Source organism: Venturia canescens, chromosome 10, assembly GCF_019457755.1.
Source record: "Venturia canescens isolate UGA chromosome 10, ASM1945775v1, whole genome shotgun sequence".
Classification (NCBI taxonomy): domain Eukaryota; kingdom Metazoa; phylum Arthropoda; class Insecta; order Hymenoptera; family Ichneumonidae; genus Venturia; species Venturia canescens.
The window spans coordinates 1,626,601-1,651,116 of NC_057430.1; the positions used below are offsets into that span (position 1 = coordinate 1,626,601).

Here is a 24,516-nt window from a genome sequence, read left to right on the forward strand (position 1 = left end):
TATATCAATTCGAGGTCAAGTATTTATCAGTTATTCGAAATATAATCTCCGGCGACAAATGAGCGTTGAGAATCCTTGTCGGGCTCACAACGTTTTATCAAAATTATTAAAAAATTAATGGAAATAAAATCATTCAAAATTCAGATGAAAGTCATTCGTTACTTCAACAAGGTACACACTTTAAAGAATCGATTCCCCTCCGACTTTCAGGATCCCCTGGTATTATTCACAACATTCAACTTCGATTGGATCGGTACAAATTATGTTCAAATACGTCTTAAACGTACTTGTCCGGCCCATCACTTTTTATTCAAATTGCTCATTCGAAAACAAATCAGGGCTGTTCTTTAATGACAAATATAATAAAATGGATAGAAATAAAAATAATATCTCCAAGTACTTTGAACTTGATTGTTCGCAAGTTCGTATAGCAATATCCACTTCTCATTTTCTTCAGTGAACACATACCATTCGGTAAGAACCAATGAAAATGAGAAATAATCAGGCGCATTACTAAAAATTTTTGAACCTACTCAGCCATGCAATGTTTTTTTTTCTATAGTGACGTACACATTTTGATAAATATCACTAGTCGAGTACGACACGTGGATTCCTGGAATTTGAAGAAAAATGATTTTGTTGTGAATTATGACTCCATATAATATAAATAGATTAATCAACTTCATCTTTCATTTTCGTTTCATTTTGACAAGAGCGATTCGAAGGAAAATTATTTTCTCGGGAATTACTGTTCCTTAATATTAACACATGCATTAACTTCGTTTTTGATTTGTATTCGAATGAGCAATTTGAATAAAAAGTGATGGGCCGGACAAGTACGTTTAAGACGTATTTGAACATAATTTGTACCGATCCAATCGAAGTTGAATGTTGTGAATAATACCAGGGGATCCTGAAAGTCGGAGGGGAATTGATTCTTTAAAGTGTGTACCTTGTTGAAGTAACGAATGACTTTCATGTGAATTTTGAATGATTTTATTTCCATTAATTTTTTAGTAATTTTGATAAAACGTTGTGAGCCCGACAAGGATTCTCAACGCTCATTTGTCGCCGGAGATTATATTTCGAATAACTGATAAATACTTGACCTCGAATTGATATAATTCATTTTAGTACTGCACGTAACTTCCGTTATGACTTTTTTTATTAACTTTTTTCTTGAAAATAATTATCATGAATTTCAATTAAAGTTTCCGATTTGTTCGATAAATATTTCAAATTATCAATAAAAACTTGGCCAACAATTGATATCATACATTTTTATACTGCATGTAACTTGGATAGTTTATTTTTCAATTTGTCCAATATTTATGAATTTTTTTGAAAATTTTTTATTTTTCTTTACAGAATTTTTTCGATTGTTTTTTATTTTTCTGAATTTTGGAAATAAAAAAAATGAGATTATTTTCTAACGTAGCCAAGTACAGTGAATGAATTAAGGTTCTTGTGGAATTCATTCGTGTACACTTTTAGACCCAATCCCTCACTTATTCAGAAAAATTTTCCAGCAAACGTCACAGAGCAACAAAGGTTTCTCGAATGATTCTGCAATTATCAAGAGATTATCATCTGTTTTTATGCTAGCTCGGGTTATAAACTTAAAACAGTTTACGCGTACAAGTGCATGCATTGTATCTATACGATGAACTGCACAAATTCATTTTCAACATTACAATTTTCAATGTCGTACATAACTCATAGGCTTCGCAATTAAAGAAAATCACATGCCAATTTTACCCCCACCACCGCGAATCGTTTTATTCAGAGAAAGTATAGTCTCGGCGAGAGCCTCGGGTCAGCAGACGACAGGGCTGTCAATGCACTTGTCCCGAGACTCTACCGAGTTTCTTGATAACCATTTTTGGCGTTTCTCGGCCAACTTCTTTTCTCGACCTTAGTATCATCCAGAGATCGTCAAAAAAAAATTTTTTCATTTTTAATTTTTACATTGATCGAAAATGCACATTGGGAAAATAATTATTATCAGTTGATTAAAAATTTAAATCAGTCATTATTTCAAATTACATTGTCAATTGAAAAACCAATTTCTAATTGATGAAGGAGATATTTTTCTAATTAATAAAGGTGGTATTGCCAATTGACGATAATTTTTCAATTGATCCAAAATATTCTGTCAATTGATCATATAAAATTCAATTCTAGAGACATTTTTGACCAATTGGTAGATCATACATTGTCTGGTTTACGCATACATAGTATGCGATACGTCCGTGAAGATCTTCGACGCTTAGGTCTACGGCTCCATGATTTTCGATGTCTAGTTATTTTTCTCCATGGTTTCCGATGTCTAGGTCGACGGTTCCATGTTTTTCGATGTCTAGGTCGACCGGTCCATGGTTTCCGATGTCTAGGTCGACGGATCCATGGTTTTCGATGTCCAGGCATATTGCTCCATGGTTTTCGGTGTCTAGGTATACTTCTCCATGGTTTTCGATGTCAAGGCATATTCCTCTATGGTTTTCGATGTCTAGGTATATTACTCCATGGTTTTGGATGTCCAGGCATATTGCAACATGGTTTTCGATATCTAGATACACTTCTTCATGGTTTTCTATGTCGAAGAATATTTATCCATGGTTTTCGATATCTAGGCATATTTTTCCATGGTTCTCGACATCTAGGTATGTTTCCCTATGGTTTTCGATATCTAGGTATATTTCTCCATGGTTTTCGATGTCTGGGCATATTTCTCTATGGTTTTCGATGTCTAGGTCGACGAGTTCATAGTTTCCAATGTGTAGGTCGACGGATGCATGGTTTCCGATATCCAGTCATATTGCTCTATGGTTTTCGGTGTCTAGGTATATTTTTCCATGGTTTTCGATGTCCAGGCATGTTGCTCCAAAGTTTTCGATGTCTAAGTCAACGGCTACATGGTTTTCCATGTCTCGGTATATTTCTCCATGGTGTTCAGTATCTAGGTATATTTCTCCATGGTTTTTGATGTCGCAGCACATTTCTCCATGGTTTCCGATGTCTAGGTCGACGGATCCATGATTTTCGTTGTTTAGGTATATTTCTTCATGGTTGTCGATGTTCACGCATATTGCTCGATGGTTTTCAATGCCTAGGCATATTTCTCCATGGTTTTCGATTTCTAGGCATATTGCTCCATGGGTTTCGATGTCTAGGTATACTTCTCCATGGTTTTCGATGTCAAGGCATATTCCTCCATGGTTTTCGATGTCTAGGTCGACGGGTCCATGGTTTCCGATGTCTAGGTCGACGGATCCATGATTTCCGATGTCTAGTTCGACGGATCTATGGTTTTCGATATTGACAGGTCGACAGCTCTATAACTTTCGATGGCTAGGTCGACTCTTCTGATTTTCGAAATTATGAAAATCTGACATCGGAATTGTGCTCAGCAGTCACAAATACTCTCGAGAAATAATTTCAGGTTAATGCGATTGATTTTAAGAAAGTCCTTCAAGATATTATATTTGACACTTTAAATTTCTGAAATTTTAAACATTCGACATCAGATTTCTGCTCAGCGATCCCGGAAACCTTTCAGTAACAAGTTGCGGGCCAATTGCATTGTTGTTCAAGAAATCATTCGAAATATTAGATTCATCTCTTCGAATTTTTGAAATTTAGTAAAGTCGGCGGCAGATTCGTGTTCAGCGACACCTCTGAATAATAAGTTTCAGGCCAGTTGGATCAATTTCTCAAAAAGTGGTTTGGAATATAAGATCCACCATTTTGGATTTTCGAAATCTAGGAAATCTGATACTGGAATTGCGCTCAGCAGCCCCAAAAACCCTCGATCTCCATCAATCTATCGTATTCCATATCTAAATTATATCGCTCATTATCGATAAATATATAATCATTTATCAACATTGTGGGCGAATTGACGAAGAACGATCCGTTCTTCATCGATTGACCAAAAAATTTTTATTTAATGGATAAGATTACGTCATTTGGCAAAACATTCTCCATCAATTGGAAAATTTCCGTCAATTGCCAATACATTTTTCATTAGTTGCCAATAATTTCCACAATTGATCATTTCATTTCCACAAATTTAAACTGTTCAATCAATTGAGAATCGAGTAACGGTAACTTCCAAATTCTCAAGCATTTTGCAATACCCCCTGTCCAATTACTACTTTTTCAAGAAAATAACAATAGTGTTCTTCGTGATTTTAATTTTCGGACAATTAATAATAACTATCAAAATTCGTGGCAAAAAAATTATTGGGGCTGATATCTGCTTCGACATCGAAAATAATGGAGCCACGGACCTAGACCTGGAAAACCATGAATCTGTCGACCTAGACATCGGAAACCATGGACTAGTCGACCTAGACATTGAAAACCATGGAGAAACATACCTAGACATCAAAAACGATGGAGAAATATACTTAGACGTCGAAAAGCATGGAGAAATATACCTAGACATCGAAAACCATGGATAAATATACCGAGACATCAAAAACCATGGAGAAATATACCGAGACATCGAAAACCATGAAGCCGTCGACATAGACATCGGAAACCATGGACCCGTCGACCTAGACATCGGAAACCATTTAGAAATATGCCTAGATATCGAAAACCATGGAGAAATATACCTAGACATCGAAAACCATGAAGCCGTCTACCTAGACATCAGAAACCATGGACCCGTCGACCTAGACATGGAGAACCATGGAGAAATATACCGAGACATCAAAAACCATGGAGAAATATACCTAGACATCGAAAACCATGAAGCCGTCGACATAGATATCGGAAACCATGGACCCGTCGACCTAGACATCGGAAATCATGGAGAAATATGCCTTGATATTGAAAAGCATGGAGAAATATACCTAGACATCGAAAACCATGAAGCCGTCGACATAGACATCGGAAACTATGGACCCGTCGACCTAGATATCGGAAACCATGCAGAAATATACCTAGACATCGGAAACCATGAACCCGTCGACCTAGACATGGAGAACCATGGAGAAATATACCGAGACATCAAAAACCATGGAGAAATATACCTAGACATCGAAAACCATGAAGCCCTCGACATAGACATCGGAAAACATGGACCCGTCGACCTAGACATCGGAAACCATGGATCTGTCGACCTAGACATCGGAAACCATGGATCCGTCGACCTAGACATCGGAAACCATGGATCCGTCGACCTAGACATCGGAAACCATGGAGAAATATGCCTAGATATCGAAAACCATAGAGAAATATACCTAGACATCGAAAACCATCAAGCCGTCGACATAGACATCGGAAACCATGGATCTGTCGACCTAGATATCGGAAACCATGGATCCGTCGACCTAGACATCGGAAACCATGGATCCGTCGATCTAGACATCGGAAACCATGGAGAAATATACCTAGATATCGAAAACCATGGAGAAATATACCTAGACATCGAAAACTATGGAACAATATGTCTGGACTTCGACAACCATGGAGAAGTATACTTAGACATCGAAAACCATGGAGCAATAGTATGCTTGGACATCGAAAACTATGGAGAAATATACCTAGACATCGAAAACCATGAAGTCGTCGACCTAGACATAGAAAACCATGGAGTCGTCGACCTAAGTACAATTTCACATCCGCATTCTCACCAGCACTTCTCAAAAAAATAGAATTCGAATTTGAGTTTAAAACACCACTAACACAATATCATGCTCACGATATCTTTAGTATATAAAACATGTACGATTACTAAATGATTATTGAATTAAAATACCACTAACACAGTAACTGCGCACTAAAATCAGTGAGCTTTCACATCACGATCACGATCACAATATATTCACAATATATATAGATGTCATCCATGGTCACGATGTTAAGTCAACTTGGACACTGACAGCGTTCCAACCTCATTATTTCATGCACATAATAGAAATGTCAGACACGGAAATATATAGGTATACAAAATATGTTTGGAACCAGATATCCCTAGTTCTTGAAACAAATAAACATCAAAAATGTGTGCGAAAAAATGCACAATTTTCCGATGAAATTAAAAAAATAATAATTAATATCTTTTGAATGTGTTAAGCTACAGAGTTGCAAGAGGTCGCAATCGATAGAAAAAAATAAATAAAAAATACGTCAAGTTGAAATATCCTATGAAATTCTGTGATTATTATTTTATTGAAGAAAGAAATTTTCGAAACATGTAGAAAAGCGATGGCTCCTGTAAGGAGTCTCTGGCAGCGACGTCATAAATGTACTTGTCTTTGAGTCACTACCGCGACTCTAGATTTCAATTCGATTTTTTGACGTCGATAGATTTTGCAGTGGAAAGGGTGCACAATTTCCTAATAATACTTTTAACTTCAAACTGATACAGAGTAATTTCCTACGATCGCAATATTGGTACATCTGTTCGGAAGAACAAAATCAATTGATCAACACGGTTTTACATAGTCTCGGGCGCCTCATGGAAATATTCCAAGTTTTTGGACCTCATAATAAAAATTCTCATCGCTTGTCCAGATTGTGTGAAATCTCAACTGATTCATACCGAGACATTCCTTGAGCCAGGGGCTTCAAATATATAAGTGGATACTGGCAATGAGATTCATGGGTCACTTGTGAGAATCGAAAAATCCGGAATATTGTCTGAAACCTTGTTTATCATAACTTTCGAAAAACACGAGAAACATTCTAGAATTAGGTCAACAAAATTTTGCTCAACGACCATTTCTCGCAATTTTCACCTATTTTCACGGTATTTTGGAATTCGGCTTCAGCATGTCAAAATAAATATATAGAGAGAGATGGGTGTAGATGAATATATAAACTGCTTTATTCGGTAATCAGATGTTTCAATTTTATGATCATTATTTCAATTTTTCAATATATCCCATAAAATTTCAGATTTCGAGACACAAAAAGTCGTCAAATACACCTGAAACACAGCACGAATGCTGTAAAAAAAAGAGAGACAAGTACATTTATGCCCTCTGGGAAGTCATCTGAAAAATCATGGAAATCAATGGTCGTAAGACTTTAAATCCAAGAAACAAATGCAGAAGTTGCTGAGCACATCGGACTACGAACAAAACAATTACAAAAGAAGAAAAATAGGACAAAAAAATTACAACCACAAAAAATACAAAGACAAAACATTACAAAAACAAATTGCGTCTAAAAAAAATTAAGATCATAAAAATTTTAAAAAAATTACCCACGGAAAAAAATTATATACCAAAAAATTGAAACAAAAAAAATTGGGCCGTTGTACTTAGCGTTTTTTTTCTAGCTAATATTATCTAATTTACCTGTATCTTATACTCACAAATTCGAAGGTCGAGTAAAACGCCAAGTACAACGGCCAAATTTTTTTTGTTTCAATTTTTTGGTATATAATTTTTTTCCGTGGGTAATTTTTTTAAAATTTTTATGATCTTAATTTTTTTTAGACGCAATTTGTTTTTGTAATGTTTTGTCTTTGTATTTTTTGTGGTTGTAATTTTTTTGTCCTATTTTTCTTCTTTTGTAATTGTTTTGTTCGTAGTCCGATGTGCTCAGCAACTTCTGCATTTATTTGACAACGTTTTGTTTCTTGGATTCAAAGGCTTACGACCATTGATTTCGATGATTTTACAGATGACTTCCCACAGGGCATAAATATACTTGTCTCTATTCACTGATTTCACTGCTTTTTGAGAGACGTGACAACTATATTGGAACCGTATTTCATTCACTGTATTTGGCAACTTCAGAAAACAATTTCATTTTTTTTATATTTTCAAGTGTTTTATTGATAGTGTAAATATAGAAAATCATTTTTTTTCTGATTTCATTTATTTTTAAGAGGCGGGACAATATTTATCTAGGAAAGAAATACATTCCTCGTCTTCAACGAAAATTTTTAAAACGATTTGTTTCAAGTTGAGTGCTTTTCTCTATGTGACAAAAGCAATCAACATTATTGTACAGCCAATTTTTCTATGCAGACGGACAAAAACTGTGCGGTATTGTTCATGTGAATTGAAACCTTTTACAAGCAATAATGGCGACGATTTTGATTATCTATTCAGCAAATCAAATTTTCCAATGAAAGAGTTGGAAATTCCTATGCAATGGGATAATATTTTAATTTTCTTTTCTTTTATTTGAAAAGCTTCATTTGTTTAATTGGAAAGTTGATTTTTGACACTATAGTCTTTTTCGTCTCTTTCAATGGATTCCATGTTGACATGGGTACTGTCAATGGTTTGCAATGTCCAAGGAGACGTTTCCATGGTATTCAATATCTTACACGACAGCATTATAGCTATTGGTGTCCAGTGATATTTTTTGATGGTCTTCTGTAAAAACAGAAACTGCCTTGTAAATGTAGACTATTAAATCACCGATCTAGATATCGATAACAATGAGGAAATATATCGATAATCATTGCACCGTCTACCTAAATATCGGGAAATACAAAATTGTCGACTATATATTGAAAAATATGAAGATATGCACCTAGACGTCGAAAACTCTATAGTCGCCAACCTAGACATCGAAAACGATAGAGACGTCGACCGAGATATCGAAAACCACGCAGTCGTCAATCTAGACATCAAAAACCTCAGAAAAACTCACCACACCATCAGAAACTATGGAGCCGTTGACCTTCATATCCTTCAACATCGAAAACTATGGAGCTATCGACCGGGATAGTGAAAACTATGAAGACGTCGACTTAGTTCACGAAAACAATGGGATGACATACCTGGGCATTGAAAACTGCGGAGCCGTTGATCTAGATCTCGAAAAGCATGAAAAAACATACCAAGACGACGAAAGCCATGGAAAAAGATACCTAGCCATCGAAAACCGTGGAGCTGTCGACGTAGATATCGCAAACCATGGAGCCATCGACCTAGACCACGAAAACCGTGGAGAAACATATCCAGACATCGAAAACTATGGAATTGTTGACCTAGCATCAAAAACCATGGCGGAATATACCTGGACCGCGAAAACCATGAAGGAACATGTCTAGATATTGAAAACCATGAAGGAATATACCTAGCCATCAAAACCCATGGGGGATTTATCCTAGACCACGAAAACCATGGAGAAACATACTTGGACATCGAAAACTGTGGAGCCGACGACCTCGACCACAAAAACCATGGAGGGAAATACCTAGACATAAAAAAATCATGGAATAAGACACCTGGACATCGAAAACTATGTAGAAAAATATCAAGACGACGAAAGTCAAGGAGAAGTATACCTAGCAAATGAAAAGTAAAGAGCTGTCCACGTAGACATCGAAAACCATGGAGGAATCTACCTAGACCACGAAAACCATGAAGGAATCTACCTAGACCACGAAAACGATGGAGAAACATATCTATACATCGAAAACGATGAAGAAACATGTCTAGACATTGAAAACCATGCAGGAATAGAGGGTAATATGGGGCAAAATGGACACATGGGGCAAAACGGACACAGTGTCCATTTTGCCCCATAAAGTTGAATTCCGGGGCAAAACGGACTTTCCCGAAACTGAAATTTCATAAAATGCATAAATTTTTTTTTTCGGTTCCAAATCATGTCCTGACCATAAATCATGGTAAATTGTTGAATTCCACGGTAACATCCCGAAAAAAATCAAGTTTCAGAGCAAAATAGATCCCAAACTACTTTTTCACTATCTATTCGCTTTTTTGACTTATTTTTAAAAACCACAATAGTAATCAAAGTACGAACAAGGAAAAAAGGTTTTTTATTACTCATAGCTGAACATCTTCGTCTTCAACAATTGTACACAAGGTGTGTGCCCATTTTTTGCGCGTTACATAGTTAATCCAATCTTGGGAGGACGACGAATATATAACCCTTCGCAAAAAATGCAAGAAACGTCTTCAAAAGACGAGGACTTAGCTGCTTGGTGAGCTTTTTTTCTGTCTGCTAAACTGCTACATTTCGAAAAATTTCGGTATTTCGATTTTTATGCCTCTTGAAGGTTGTGTCCGTTGTGCCCCGAAAATTTTTTTTGAAGAAATTCCGGAAACTAGGACCATGAATCAATGGTGGGACTCCGATATAGTGCGAACACCAAATATACCCCAACACGATGGACCCAAAGTTGAGTTTTCGCATACCTCAAAAACATGACAGAAATGGGATATAAGATTTGACTCATTTCTTTTCATTCACATCCAAGGAATGGAGCCTGAGTGGTCCCATTTCTTTTCTCATATTACCGAGTTGACATTCTGTTCGATAAGAGTCGCTTGGAACGGCTGTATTTCGAAAAATGTCGGTTTTTCGATTTTTATGCTTCTGAGGGGCTGTGTTCGTTTTGCCCCGAAATTTTTTTTTTTACGTAATTCGGGACATATGCTCATCAATGAAACTTGCTTAAATCCTTAAGTGTCCATTTTGCCCCATATTACCCTACCTAGACATCGAAACTCATGGAGGAATTATTCCAGTCCACGAAAACCCGAGAGAGACATACCTGGACCACGGAAACCATGGAGGAATACACCTAGCCGAAAACTGTGGAGCCGTCGACCTCGACTGCGAAAACAATGAGGAAACATACCTACACCACGAAAACCATGTAAGAATATACCCAGACATCAAGAACTATGGAGAAATACACGTGGACATTAACAACTATGGAGAAATACACCTGCACATCAGAAACCATAGAGGAATATACCTAGACATCGAAACCCATGGAGAAACATACTTTCACATCGAAAACTGTGGAGACGTTGACTTCGATCGCGAAAACCATAAAAAAACATGCCTAGACATTGAAAACCATGGAGGAATACACCTAGACGAAAACTGTGGAGCCGTCGACCTCGACTGCGAAAACCATGAAGCAACATACGTAGACGACTAAAGCCATGGAGGAATATATCTGGACATAAAAAACTATGGGGTCGTCGACCTAGACATCGAAAATCGCGATAGAATGTACCTAAACCTAGTCCTCCAAATCGCACGAGCTATCGCCCTAGGCATCCTCGAAAAATCCAGCGGGATCGACCAAGAGTTTATATTTTTTTATTCTTATTATTTAATTTTTTTATTTCATTATATTATTATTATATTATATTTTATTATATATTAATTATACTAAAATATTTATTGTAATAACATTTTATTATTAATTAATATTAATAATTAAAATATACAGGGTGTCCCATTTTAATCTTACACCTGACTTTTCTCGGAAAATATTGCTCGAATCAAATATTGTGTGGAACAAAACTTTTAGGGATTGAAGGGGGACGTATGATAAAAATTGGTTTGTGGATCCAAAATTCAAAATGGCGGCGTTAGAATGGCCGACATGTTTTTTTCGAATGGAAATGTTGTGTCCGCGAAGACCGTCGCGAAGGGACGAGTTATCAAGGACGAGTATTTAAGGGATTTAGGCCAAAAGAGCTGAACTCCAACTCGATACTTTTACAACAAGTTAACAATAAGTTTATTTAAGAAGTTACAAATTCGAGGTTTTATTGCCTCGAGACCGATCGTTTCAATTCTCGTCAAAGACTGTCGAATTTTGGTTAGTTAGTAAATTTATAGACTTGGGGGTTTTTCCCCCTGTCGCGACAATATGGCATGATATTCTTTCTCGAAGTTTCGGTGATGACATCGAGGGTCGATGCGCTCGTTCGGGAACGTCGATATTTCGCCGTCGATGCATTTATGCTGAGAACGCTTAATTTATATACTCTTTATTTTAAGAGTGCAATGTACGGGCACAACAGAAACATAACTTTTTTTCATCACCAAAAAATTTTTCAGCGCAAAACCAAAAACTTTTGTTGAAAAATTTTTTTGATTAAGTTCATATTTTTCAAGTAAGAACATCATTTTCAACTATTTTAGAGGTATCCAGGATGTACCGCGAAGAGATCTTTAACGTACCAAGTGCAAGTGCGTTTGCGTGTAAGGAGCATATCAACGATTTCGTTGGGACTGAAATCAGCCATTGTTGCTAATTTTCAGAATTTTCCTCTAATTTAAGAACTTTTAAAAATTTCGAGAATCAAGAATTTTTCTCTGATTTCAGAACCTTTACAAATTTTCGATTTCGTCTCTTGCTAATGGCTGCGGAGTCAGAAGATAAACGTTTCAATCAATTTTTCATCCGTGGGCGATCACATTGATTTCTAAAATAAAAAATTCTTCTCTGATTTAAAACTCTAAAGTGAGAGAACTACGCAAAGTCAGACTACGTCAGTACTACCAATGATGTTTTCTTTAATCTCTTACAAAGTGAACTTACCTTTAATCGTAAGCGAGGCTCACGCTTAAAGATAAGTACACGCAAGCGAGGCTTATGCTTAAAGATAAGTTCACGTAAGCGAGACTTACGCCTACTTTTGAGTTGTAAATCAGAGAAGAGTTTTTTATTTTAGAAGTCATTGTGATCGCCCACGGATGAAAAATTAATTGAAACGTTTATCTTCTTACTCCGCAGCCATTAGCAAGAGACGAAATCGAAAATTTGTAAAGGTTCTAAAATTTTTAAAAGTTCTTAAATTAGAGGAAAATTCTGAAAATTAGCAACAATGGCTGATTTCAGTCCCAACGAAATCGTTGATATGCTCCTTATTTTAGGGAGGTGTCGGGGCAATTACTTCCGAGCTGAAAATTTGTATCGACGTGAATATCCTGATCGTCGTCACTCATCACGGCAGACAATCCGAACCCTTGAGCAGCGAGCGAGGGCAGGTCGGATGATCCGCCACCGTCGACATTTCCCAAACGTCAATAATTTTGGTGGATTGCATGAAGGCCGAAACATGGCTATTTTAGCCATGATAGCAATTGATCCTCATTTGAGTGCCAAAGTGATCTCGGAACCACTGGGGTTTCCCGAATCGACAGTGCACCGTGTATTGAGGTGCGAAACTTCACCCGTACCGACTACAATTCCACCAAGACACTCCTAATCCAGATCCGTTGCGAAGGGTGGCGTTTTGTCGGTGGGCGTTGAGACAAATCGAGCGATCCAGGGACTTTTTTCGATACGTTATGTTCAGTGATGAATCCACTTTCAACAACCGTGGTCAAGTAAACCGATGGAACTTTTGGTATTGGTCTGATCAGAATCCACATTGGTTGAGACAGATCGATCATCAGCATCGATGGAGTTTGAACGTATGGTGTGGTATTGTGAACGGGCAATTAATAGGTCCCCATTTTTTCGAGGGAAATGTGAACTCTGTCCGTTACCTTGATTTTCTACAAAATTAACTGCCTCTTTTGCTAGAAGATCTGGATTTGGAAACACGTCAACAGATGTGGTTTCAGCAAGACGGTGCACCCGCTCACTGGGCTCATGTTGTTCGAAATCATCTGGATACAACATTTGGTCAACGGTGGATTGGTCGAGACGGTCCTGTAAATTGGCCTCCATGGTCACCAGATCTTACGTCTCCTGATTTCTTTTTGTGGGGGTACTTAAAAGCCGCTGTCTACCGTCAAGCTCCAACGACACGAGAGAACATGAAGGAGCGGATAAGAGCTGCCTGCCGTGCGATCCCGAGAAATGTTCTCCTACGTACAGTTGATGGTTTTGAGGGAAGAGTTCAGGCATGTTTAAACATGAATGGAAGGATCTTTGAACATCTCTAGGGAGGGATCAGAGTACACTCACAAGGAAGGTTTGGAGTCCGAAAATACTGCGGTAGTGACGAACCGCAGAGACCTAATCCTTGTGAGCTCGTACCTATGGGCATAAAGGTATTGCATGCCCCTCTTTTCAAAAAAAGTTGAAAAATAAAATGAAAATAAAAAACACACACACATGCACCTCCACGTATGCACGCATATGCAGACGCACACGCAAACGCACTTGCACTTGTTACGTTAAAGATCTCTTCGCGGTGCATCCTGGATACCTCTAAAATAGTTGAAAATGATGTTCTCACTTAAAAAATATGAACTTAATCAAAAAATTTTTCCAACAAAAGTTGTTGGTTTTGCGCTGAAAAATTTTTTGGTGATGAAAAAAAGTTATGTTTCCATTCGAAAAAAACATGTCGGCCATTCGAACGCCGCCATTTTGAATTTTGGATCCACAAACCAATTTTTATCAAACGTCCCCCTTCAACCCCTAAAAGTTTTGTTCCACACAATATTTGATCCGAGCAATATTTTCCGAGAAAAGTCAGGTGTAAGATTAAAATGGGACACCCTGTATATTATATAAATATATACATATGTTATGCGCAAACCAGGAGCTGGTATTGCCCCCGCTGTGCGCACATTCTCTGTCTCTCTCGCTCGGCGACGCATAAGGAGAAAGGGTAGCCGCTTTCAGCGTAGTGCGTGACGTAGCGTGTGACAAAACGTAAGAAATCGTGCAAAGGACGTAAGTCCAATTGTAATCATGCTGAACTTACGCCCGGCTGTCTCTAAGATATTAAAGTTCCCTAAACGATGGATTTTAAATCACTAACGTTACATATCTCAGGATCGACTGGACGGATTTACTTGCAACAAAGACCGATAGAAAGGGAAAAATAAAAAAAATAAAAATCGTCACCAATTTTCAGGTTTTTTCATGGAATGGTTTGTTTGTGAGAGCCGTTTGAAAATTCTGTGACGTCATAAGACCGGCATATTCGCGTATATAAGAGCAGCGGCAGGGCTCGCGCTGGCTTTTCTTCTGCGCTGCAGTTTTTCCTTTTAATACTTGGCGTCGAGCCTCTACCGCGTCTCTTGATATTATACCTGTCCAAATTTCAGCTCTTTAAAAAATTTTTTAAAAGTCACTCATGGCGATTTTCTGCTTCCCATTTAAGGAGGCTCGGTCGCGAATGCCTGCGCAACAGAAAAAAATAATTTTTTAATATCTCATAGTTAGATTAACAATAATGACATGTGCAAAATTTCAGATGGGGTCATCGACCATTTAAGAACGAAAAAAATAGTGAAAGGTAGGATTTTTAACACGGGTCTTATGGATGAGTCACTCTCAAAACGCGTGTCCTAAGGGATATATATGCACTTACGCAACAGAAATAAACAAAAAAATAGAGTATTGTTCTCCAAATCGTAAGGATTCAGAATATATCAAAAAAGTTTGGAGTTATCGACCTATCTACAAAGATATTGACTGTTAAAATGTCTATAAACTCGATGTTCTGGGACGTTTCGTGACGGTGAGACGATTCCGCAACGTCGCAGAAATCAGATGTTCAGCACAGCGCTGAAGCGCATGCGCGATATTTGAAACATCGACTGTCTAACCTGGAATTTGTGAAAAACACACGCACGTCCGGGCGTGTGTATACGCGTACATAGAGGTTAAAAAACGAATTAATTGTATAAAAACGTGAAGTTTTAACGATTAACATACAATTTATATACTTATTTTTCAACAATAATAAATAATGTTATATATCACAGGTAATGAGACCGAAAAAAAATCGTAATAGATCGTTGAGTATTTCTGTATGAAATCAAGTCATTTTCAGCTGTTGAATTATTTTCTCTATATTTCAACGTTGCCACTTTTTTGTGAGCAGGATCGTAACGTCAAACTGTACTTTTTTTCTGTTCTTTTTTTATTGATGTGCGACTGATTATTTCTGTTTTAAATGATTAATAATCGTTTTATAATGCATTGTGGTAATGCAAATATGCGCATTTAAAAAAAAACTGGGTGGCCCGTTCATGCACCCACAGAACCCGGCCCTATGCGACCGAGCTTCATTAAATTACTCGGGAAACACGTCACTGGTGACTTTTGAATTTTGCAATTCACAAACGAGTTAATGTACAATAATTCCCAAGACAATTTTTTGTAGAGAATCGAACGCTCTATAAAAAAGATTTCCTGTCATTTTGTGATAAATCTGCTCTTTCGAAAGTTATTCGTAGTTAAAGTTGAATTAATAGTAGATTTTTCATTTTCGTCACTTTTCCAATGAAACTGTCAGATTTATCATAGTACATCGCAAGATCTTTTTTGAAGATCATGTCATTCCCATTGAAATTATCTCATGAAAAAATTCAGATTGTCATAAATTAATAATTCACTGCCTTTCGAACTCATTTTTTTGGAAGGCAATGGCTTTTTTCTTTCGAGTGGGGTCAACTTGACAGTACGCGCTCTTGAAAATCTGCAAGCGTGTCCATAGAAACTCAATAGAGATAAAAAAGAATGTTTATTTTAGATTTTTTTTTTTCATTAATATGGGAAATGTTGGCGGTGTTCTTGAACAACCTTCAGTAGTTATTGCAGTTGTTCCTCATTCTTCGTTAAACAATTATTACATCGTTCTATTAACGAAATACCCCGCTCTGCAACATCATTCACCACTCTCAGATTTGTAAAATATTCCACATTCTTTTGTAACGTTCGTGGTTAGACCACAGTGATACATGCACTTCCAGAAAGTTACAAGGTAAATCAAAAGTTTTTTAAATTGTCAGTGAATTTTTGGATACAAACTCACTCAAATCCTTATTTAAAAATATGTCTATTTTTTTTTCGTTAAGGACGTATTGCCTTTTCTGAGTAACAGTTTGTTCGCGATTCCGGATAGCTTTACACATTTTTCTTCTTACTTCTACGGAAACATTATCGTCATATAAAGCCAAAACGGCCAACTTATCGTTTAAATACCGTAAATGATCGGACATTTTTTTAAAGCATTATGTGCGACTGGTGAGTTAATACTTTTGTAAAGAATAAACTCTTGATAGAATTGCCAATCATTATTTGGTGCTTGGATAGCAGAAGTAGATGTGTACCACATTTTGAAACAATAAAAATGCAGATATGTTTCAAAGGAACATTTTCAAGCTATAAATAGCTTTCGCCATCCAACGAGCATGGTACATGGCTCCTGGATGTTTGAAACGAATCATTTGTTCCGGGAAACTATTAAAAATAACAAAGATAACTCCAGAAACTCCCGGTAGTCATCCCGTGGCTGAGAAATCTATTAAAAAAAAAGAAAAATAGAAGATAAAAATAATGTTTCGATAAAATTTTTTATGCAATCTGAATATAATCTAACAAATTTACTGCTAAAAAATTGTTGATGACCGTAGTTATTCCGAGCATTTTTGGTTCCAAAACATTGGCCACAATTTTGTCTTGCATACCACTTTGATAATTTGTTTGATCGATATTATCCCAATAAATTTTGAACCATCCGAAAATTGGTACACTGGGACCACAAGTGGTGTTCCAATAAACCTCAAAAACACCTCTTAAAACGATCTCAAATATATGATGACGGCATGGCAGCCAAATTACATTTCGGCCTAATTCTTGTTTGATTTTAGCACATGTTTCATTATGTATACCTGAGAAGAAAAAGAAAATGCATAACAAAATGAAAATGCTTGTACGTTGAGTAAACCGAAGAAAATTATTAAGAAAGAAAAAATAGTACTGGTATTAACCGCGGTAGTATCGAAGCATATTGCTTTAAAATGACAAGTCACCTTCCAATCATCTCAAGTGCTTATGACAGCTGAAGAAAGGTTTTCAGCGTCATCTCCGGAAATTTTTGGAACGCGTATAAGGACTCGTATAAGGACGACGAAGGAAAGTAGTTGACTTGCGTTAGATGTTGATAATATCACTGCAAGTCTGTCTAAAGAGTTTGAATTGACGATATCATTCAGAATTTTGCCATCCCAATGAACGGTGTATCGGTCTTTAGTTATGAAATCATTTGTAAACCCTTCTGCAATGTTTTTTTTTTTTTTAATAGCAGATGAGCTAGATGAATAGTACTGTGTCTTAAATTGAGGGTTTCGATGTCTAACCCTACACTTGAATAAGCAGCCGCTAAGATGAAAGTTGCATTTCTGCTACTAATATTTGCCCGATCGAGTGCAGCGGCAAGTTCAGGCGTCATGATATCAATTTTAGTTGATGGTGCGTCGTCTCAGTGAAACCCCATGTGACACTCGTCTAGTTCAAAACACAAATGCACGATGATTTATAAGAAAATGTTCGATCTATTCTCTCGAAACTTGCTTTAAATGAGCAATTCATTACTGAAGGTATATTGCAACAGACTTCGTTTACATTTTTTATTGAATCAACGCAATTAAGAAAAATTACTTGAGAATAACTGTCTCAATTCTCTCTGTATGCATACTTACGATCCATCAGTTCTAAAAGAGCGCTGATGTTTATTTGAATGAAAAATTTCAATGAAAAGTGATGGGCCGGACAAGTACTTTTAGCACATATTTAAACATAATTTGTACCGATACGAAATCGACGTCGAATATTGTGAATACCAGGGGATCCTGAAAGTCTGAGAAGAATCGATTTTCTTCTAAGTAAGTCTCTGCCACCATAGAGTAACAAATGACTTTTACCTTCGATGCGATTTTTTTTTGGATTTGAACGTTTCTCAGAACAATTTCATATTGTGAAAAATTATGTATTATATACTAATAAAATACTTATCCTCCGATTGATGCCATAAATTGTAGTGCTGCACATAACTCAGATGGTAACTTTTTTGATTCACTGGAACTTTCTCAAGTTCCGGGTGCTTTCCGTAAGAATGAATTTCTCACGTCCTATTTGAATTTTTTTTTTCCTTTACAATATAATTACAGATTTGTATTTTTATTAATATAATATTTTTTCATGATTTGTGAAAGTTTTTCTTAATTGTTTTGTTGAAATTATTTACAGTTGGTTTCGTAATTTTTTTTACATACCATTATGTTTTGAATTTTTTTCACTCGTCATCCGATGTACTTTTGCATTTATTTGACCACGTTTTGTTCCTTTGAACCAAACGTTTTTCACGCATTACCATGATTTAACAGATTCATTTTTTTATTCATTGCGTTTGAAATGGTTTTTTTTATAACCTTTAGTAATGAATTGCTCATTTGAAGCAAGTTTTGAGAGAACAGATCGAACAACTTCTTATAAATCATCGTGCATTCGTGTTTTGAACTACATGAGTGTCACATAGGGTTTCACTGAGACTACTGTCCAGGTGACATCAAACATAAATGTTTAATCTATTTATATTATATGGAGTCATAATTCACAACAAAATCATTTTTCTCCAAATTCCAGGAATCCACGTGTCGTACTCGACTAGTGATATTTATCAAAATGTGTACGTGACTATAGGAAAAAAAACATTTCATGGCTGAGTAGGTTCGAAAATTTCTAGTAATGTGCCTGATTATTTCTCATTTTCATTGGTTCTTACCGAATGGTATGTGTTCACTGAAGAAAATGAGAAGTGGATATTGCTATAGGAACTTGTGAACAATCAAGTTCAAATTACTTGCACATATTATTTTTATTCCTATCCATTTTATTATATTTGTCATTATAGAACAGTCCTGATTTGTTTTCGAATGAGCAATTTGAATAAAAAGTGATGTGCCGGACAAGTACGTTTAAGACGTATTTGAACATAATTTGTACCGATCCAATCGAAGTTGAATGTTGTGAATAATACCAGGAGATCGTGAAAGTCGGAGGGGAATCGATTCTTTAAAGTGTGTACCTTGTTGAAGTAACGAATGACTTTCATGTGAATTTTTAATGATATTATTTTCATTAATTTTTTAGTAATTTTGATAAAACCTTGTGAGCCCGACAAGGATTCTCAACGCTCATTTGTCGCCGGAGATTATATTTCGAATAACTGATAAATACTTGACCTCGAATTGATATAATACATTTCAGTACTGCACGTAACTTCCGTTATGACTTTTTTTCATTAACTTTTTTCTTGAAAATAATTATCATGAATTTCAATTAAAGTTTCCGATTTGTTCGATAAATATTCCAAATTATCAATAAAAACTTGGCCTCCAATTGATATCATACATTTTTATACTGCATGTAACTTGGATAGTACATTTTTCAAATTGTCCAATATTTATGAATTTTTTTGAAAATTTTTTATTTTTCTTTACAGAATTTTTTTCGATTATTTTTTATTTTTGTTGAATTTTTTTGAACTTTTCAATTTTTCGTTTATTATTTCTATAGAATTTTTTTTCTGGTTCTGAGTCTTTTTTCTATGTCATCCAGAAACAAGAGACTATCAATGTACTTGTCCCAACCTTTTTTTCGCTAGGGGAAGTTTATGGTTTTTAAATTGTTTAACCAAATAAAAATATGACGCTGAAGTTTTCAACGTTGGAGTCCAACAAAATTATCGAAAAAAACCCTCCAATAATTCCAGTAATTCTCCTATTTTGTTCCCTGCCAAATTTGCGATTCTTAGTTTTTCAAGCTGCACCAACGATTCGCGAAATAAAAAAATGGTGAAATACAAACGTTTTTTTCGTGCATTTCATTGGACTCCAACGTTGGGAACTTAAGCGTCGTATAATAATCAAGGCTTGTCTAGAACTGATGGATCACAAGTACTCATGCAGAGGGAATTGTGAGAATTATATTCAATTAATTTTTATGTAATTGCACTAATTTAATAAAAAACGGATACAAATTATTCCGCAATATACAAGGGATATTATTCTGCATTGATAAATGAAAAAAATTGCATTATATGTTCAAGCTTCCAAAATAACTCTCCAGTTTATATTCAATGATGGCAACTTTTACTTCTCACTTATTCTTCCAGCGAACGAATTCCATTCGGTGTAAGAACTAACCTATACTATTATTAAGAAGATTAAACTAATAATGAATCGCATTTCAACAAATTTTTAACCAGATTCTGCAGTACAATTTCGTTTTTTTATGATTGATTTTTTTATTGAATGAATACTGATGGGCCGGACAAGTACCTTTCACACATATTTAAACATAATTTGTATCGATCCAATCGACGTTGAATTTTGCGAATAACGCCAAAGGATCCTGAAACTCTGAGAAAAATCAATTTTCTCATAAGTCTGTGCCACCATAGAGTAACAAATGACTAACTTTCATGTGATTTTTTTTGGATTTAAAAGCTTCTTAGAACAATTTAATAATGTTAAAATGCGGAGTTACTAATAAAATACTTGTCCACCGATTGATATCATAAATTTTAGTGCTGCACGTAATTCAAGTGGTAACTTTTTTAAATTCATTAGAAAATACTTGGCCTCGAATTGATATAATATATTTTAATGCTGCACGTAAATTGGGTGGAATTTTTTTCAATTGATTTAGCTGTTCGAATCAAATAAGAAGAATGAGGCATCGGTTTCCAAGTTTTTTTTTATGGATGAAATTATCAGCAAACACGACACCATCAATGTACTTGTCCCAACCTTTTTTCCCGAGGGGTTTTCATAGTTTGCAAGTATCCGCTGTGGTTTATTCATCTACATGTTGTTAACACAAATTCATTAAATTAATTATGCCAAAACTAAAAGTAAAAAGACAGCGTACAGAACTTCAAGATGTTTGATGAATATGTGCATTGGCTTTCGACGACAACAATTTCAGCCCTATTCGCTGAAGTAGTAAGCGGCTGAAGACTTTAGTAATGAATTTCTTTGTTTATATACTACAGCTGAAACCAAAAAATAAAATTATTTGCACACTGGCTGCATTAAAGAAACATCAAAGTTTAGAGGTACTCGCTGCATACCAGTAATACAAAATTTTGATACTATGGAGAAAAACATTTCAGAATTTCCTGAGCCACATTTTTGAAAGTCATTATGACACATTTAAGAAAAAAAGTAAAAGACATGGTGACAAGCAAAATGGAGTAGCTTTGCATGTCTCTATGGTTATACGCAGATAAAATATTTGACCGCATCCAAAAATGACAAAATCATCAGGTGTAGACTTGCAAACATCCATTTTTCAACCCATAATATTAATCGCAAACATGACGTGGAAATACTCAATATATACATGTCGCTTCGTCATATTTTCAAACTTGAGGTGTCCTTTGCATTTACAAGATACAAATTTTGATATCACGAGGAACAAAGCACCCAATGGCTTATTGAAATAAACTTCAAAATTCATCATGTAAGAACTCAAGTAAATATCTATGCATTCACTTGGCACAAAGATTTTTTTCAAACTCGGGTGTTTAAACAAGTAATTAGATGAAACAAGAGTTATTGTCATAAATCTTCAAACTATGTTGATGAACTCAATGAGAGAAAATAGAAATACATAACATACATATAGTTCAGAGAATGAACAGAAATTGGTACGGATACACTGTAAGCTAAATAGGTGGAAAAAAGGGACTGGAGGGCACGGCCAAACTAAATCTAAGAGAATATGGCAAAAATTCATTGGACTTTTATTTGATAGAAGTTTTTAAAAAGTTATTGGAATTCATTCACGTTCAACCAATTATTCATTCAAATAAACATATGTTTAAAAACAATTCACGATAGAAAAGGATGAAACAATTAACCGATCGATGACCACGAATTTATCCAGCACACGATACACACATCCCGAACTTCGCATTGTCAAATCAACATAACCCTTTTTCACAATATCTCAATTATCTATATAGCGACGAGGTGGAGGTGCTGGCATGTGACGTCAGTCCACGACACCGCCGCGAAGTTAGACCCAGGGACATGAGGCCTTTGATGGTATTATATACAGACACGTCAAATTTCTAAATGTGTTAGTAACTTTTGCATAATCTTGAGCCTGTGCAAAGTTTTTTCTCAGTAATTACGCTACTCATCGTGTTCGTTTCGGGCTCATTCGAAAGGGATTTTTAAAATTAGTCTCCAAACCAATCTTCGCTTAACAAAACATCTTTTGAGCTCCGCAATTCTAGAAAATGACATGCCAGTTTTACCTCCACCACCGCGAATCGTTTTATTGAGAGAAAAGATAGTCTCGGCGACGACAGGGCTGTCAATGTACTTGTCCCGAAACTCTACCGAGTCTCTTGATAATGCTCATGACTTTTTTTTATTCATAAAGTTGGATCTCTGGAATAATTCCAAGTCGTATTTTGCTTCTGTGGAAATGTTCCTGTTTCATGACATTTTCATGTTTGAATTTCTAATTAGTTCGGTAGGAATTAATATTCCGAATTACTTATAAATACTTAGCCTTCAATCGATATGACAAATTTTAGTGATGCAGGTAACATAATTAGATGGAAACTTTTTCGATTCATTCAGTGATCCCTCTGTCAGAATAAAATTAAGGTGCCTGTCCACGTAAGAGCAGTCACTCTCGAGAGTCGAAGTCGCCAGCGGACACGCTGCCAAGAGTAACTGTAGACGTGTTACTCTCAATTGTGAGACTACTGTCGAGAGCAACTTTCAAAATTTGCTCTTACGTGAACAGGCACCTTTAGTAAGGTTCAATAATTTTCTTTCACATTTTCTGTGGTATTTTGTTTTTCCGCAGCCACGTGATTATACATGTGCCGTATAAGATCAAGACAATTCATCACACGCATACGATCACAAAGCACATACACCACAAGGATGATGGAAATAAGGATGATCTGCTCGGTTATACAGTCGAACATCCTATCGATTTGAATGCCCATGAGTATGGTCATAGCACTAATGGCGGTAATAGTGCTGTCGTTCTAGACGGGCATCACTTCGAAGGTAATCACGACTCCAGTGGTGTTCAGGAATTCGGTGATGCTGACTTGGCCGGTGGTATAAGTGAAGGCGCTAAGGACAGCGATTACGAGGGAAGTTCCCAGGGTGGAATTATCACAAGTTACGACTTTTATGGAAGCAATTATCATAGGCATAATAAACCTGAATTTCCTAACCGCATTTACATGAAACGTGAATATCCCTCCAATCATTAAGAGTTATGAAAACGATGTAGTCACGAAAAAGAAATTCACTGAAAATGTGTAAGTTTTATTTCACATGCACGGGAGGGACCGATTATCATGACACTGAGCATCTGCGTTATGCGAGTGTCATGAAAATAATATCAACTTCAATTCTAAAAAATTTTAAAATGAAATTATTTGCCGTTAAGAAAATTCAGGAATATCTTCGGTGTTATTGGAATAAATACCTCACCGATACGTTTTCCATCGTATTTGTTTGTTGCTTTTTATATGAGTAGTTTATCAACACTGGTCGATTCCAAAAACATCTTTGTTAACATTCTGTTCAGCCCTGCCAATTAATTGAGCTTGTCGAAAAAGTCAATAATTTTATTGTGATTACTTATGATAGCTCTCGTTGCGTTTCGGATTCTGGGAAATAAATTATTTACATTGTAATAAAAATATTTATCGAACAAACCTCCGATGTCACAAAAGTCGTTATTTTTCTTCCATATTAATTTATTGCATTTTCCCGTGGACGCCCGTTTCAAAGCGACTGGAAAGGTGACGAGAAAGAAGATGGTCGACAGTCTTCGTTCAACGCAACGGTCGGGGTCAAATCAGAAATACTCTTACGCGCCTCCGTTTGATAAATAGTAATATTTTAATTCATTTTCAATCAAATTCAAATTAACAAAATGATTTCTTGGTTAGGGTAATTTTCGAAAATAAAAACGAATCTTAACAGAAACGATGGAGCTTTAGGGGATTCTACGGT

General features: G+C 36.0%; 1 protein-coding gene across 1 annotated transcript in view; it reads left to right on the plus strand.

Moving 5' to 3' along the window:
• LOC122417126 (uncharacterized) overlaps positions 1 to 24,215 on the plus strand; it is a 45,583-nt gene extending 21,368 nt beyond the window's left edge. The window contains exon 3 of the mRNA XM_043430395.1: positions 23,345 to 24,215. Coding sequence (XP_043286330.1) covers positions 23,345 to 23,765 — 421 coding nt within the window. The 3' untranslated portion in view covers positions 23,766 to 24,215. The remainder of the gene's footprint in view (positions 1 to 23,344) is intronic.
• The last annotated feature ends 301 nt before the right edge of the window (positions 24,216 to 24,516 follow it).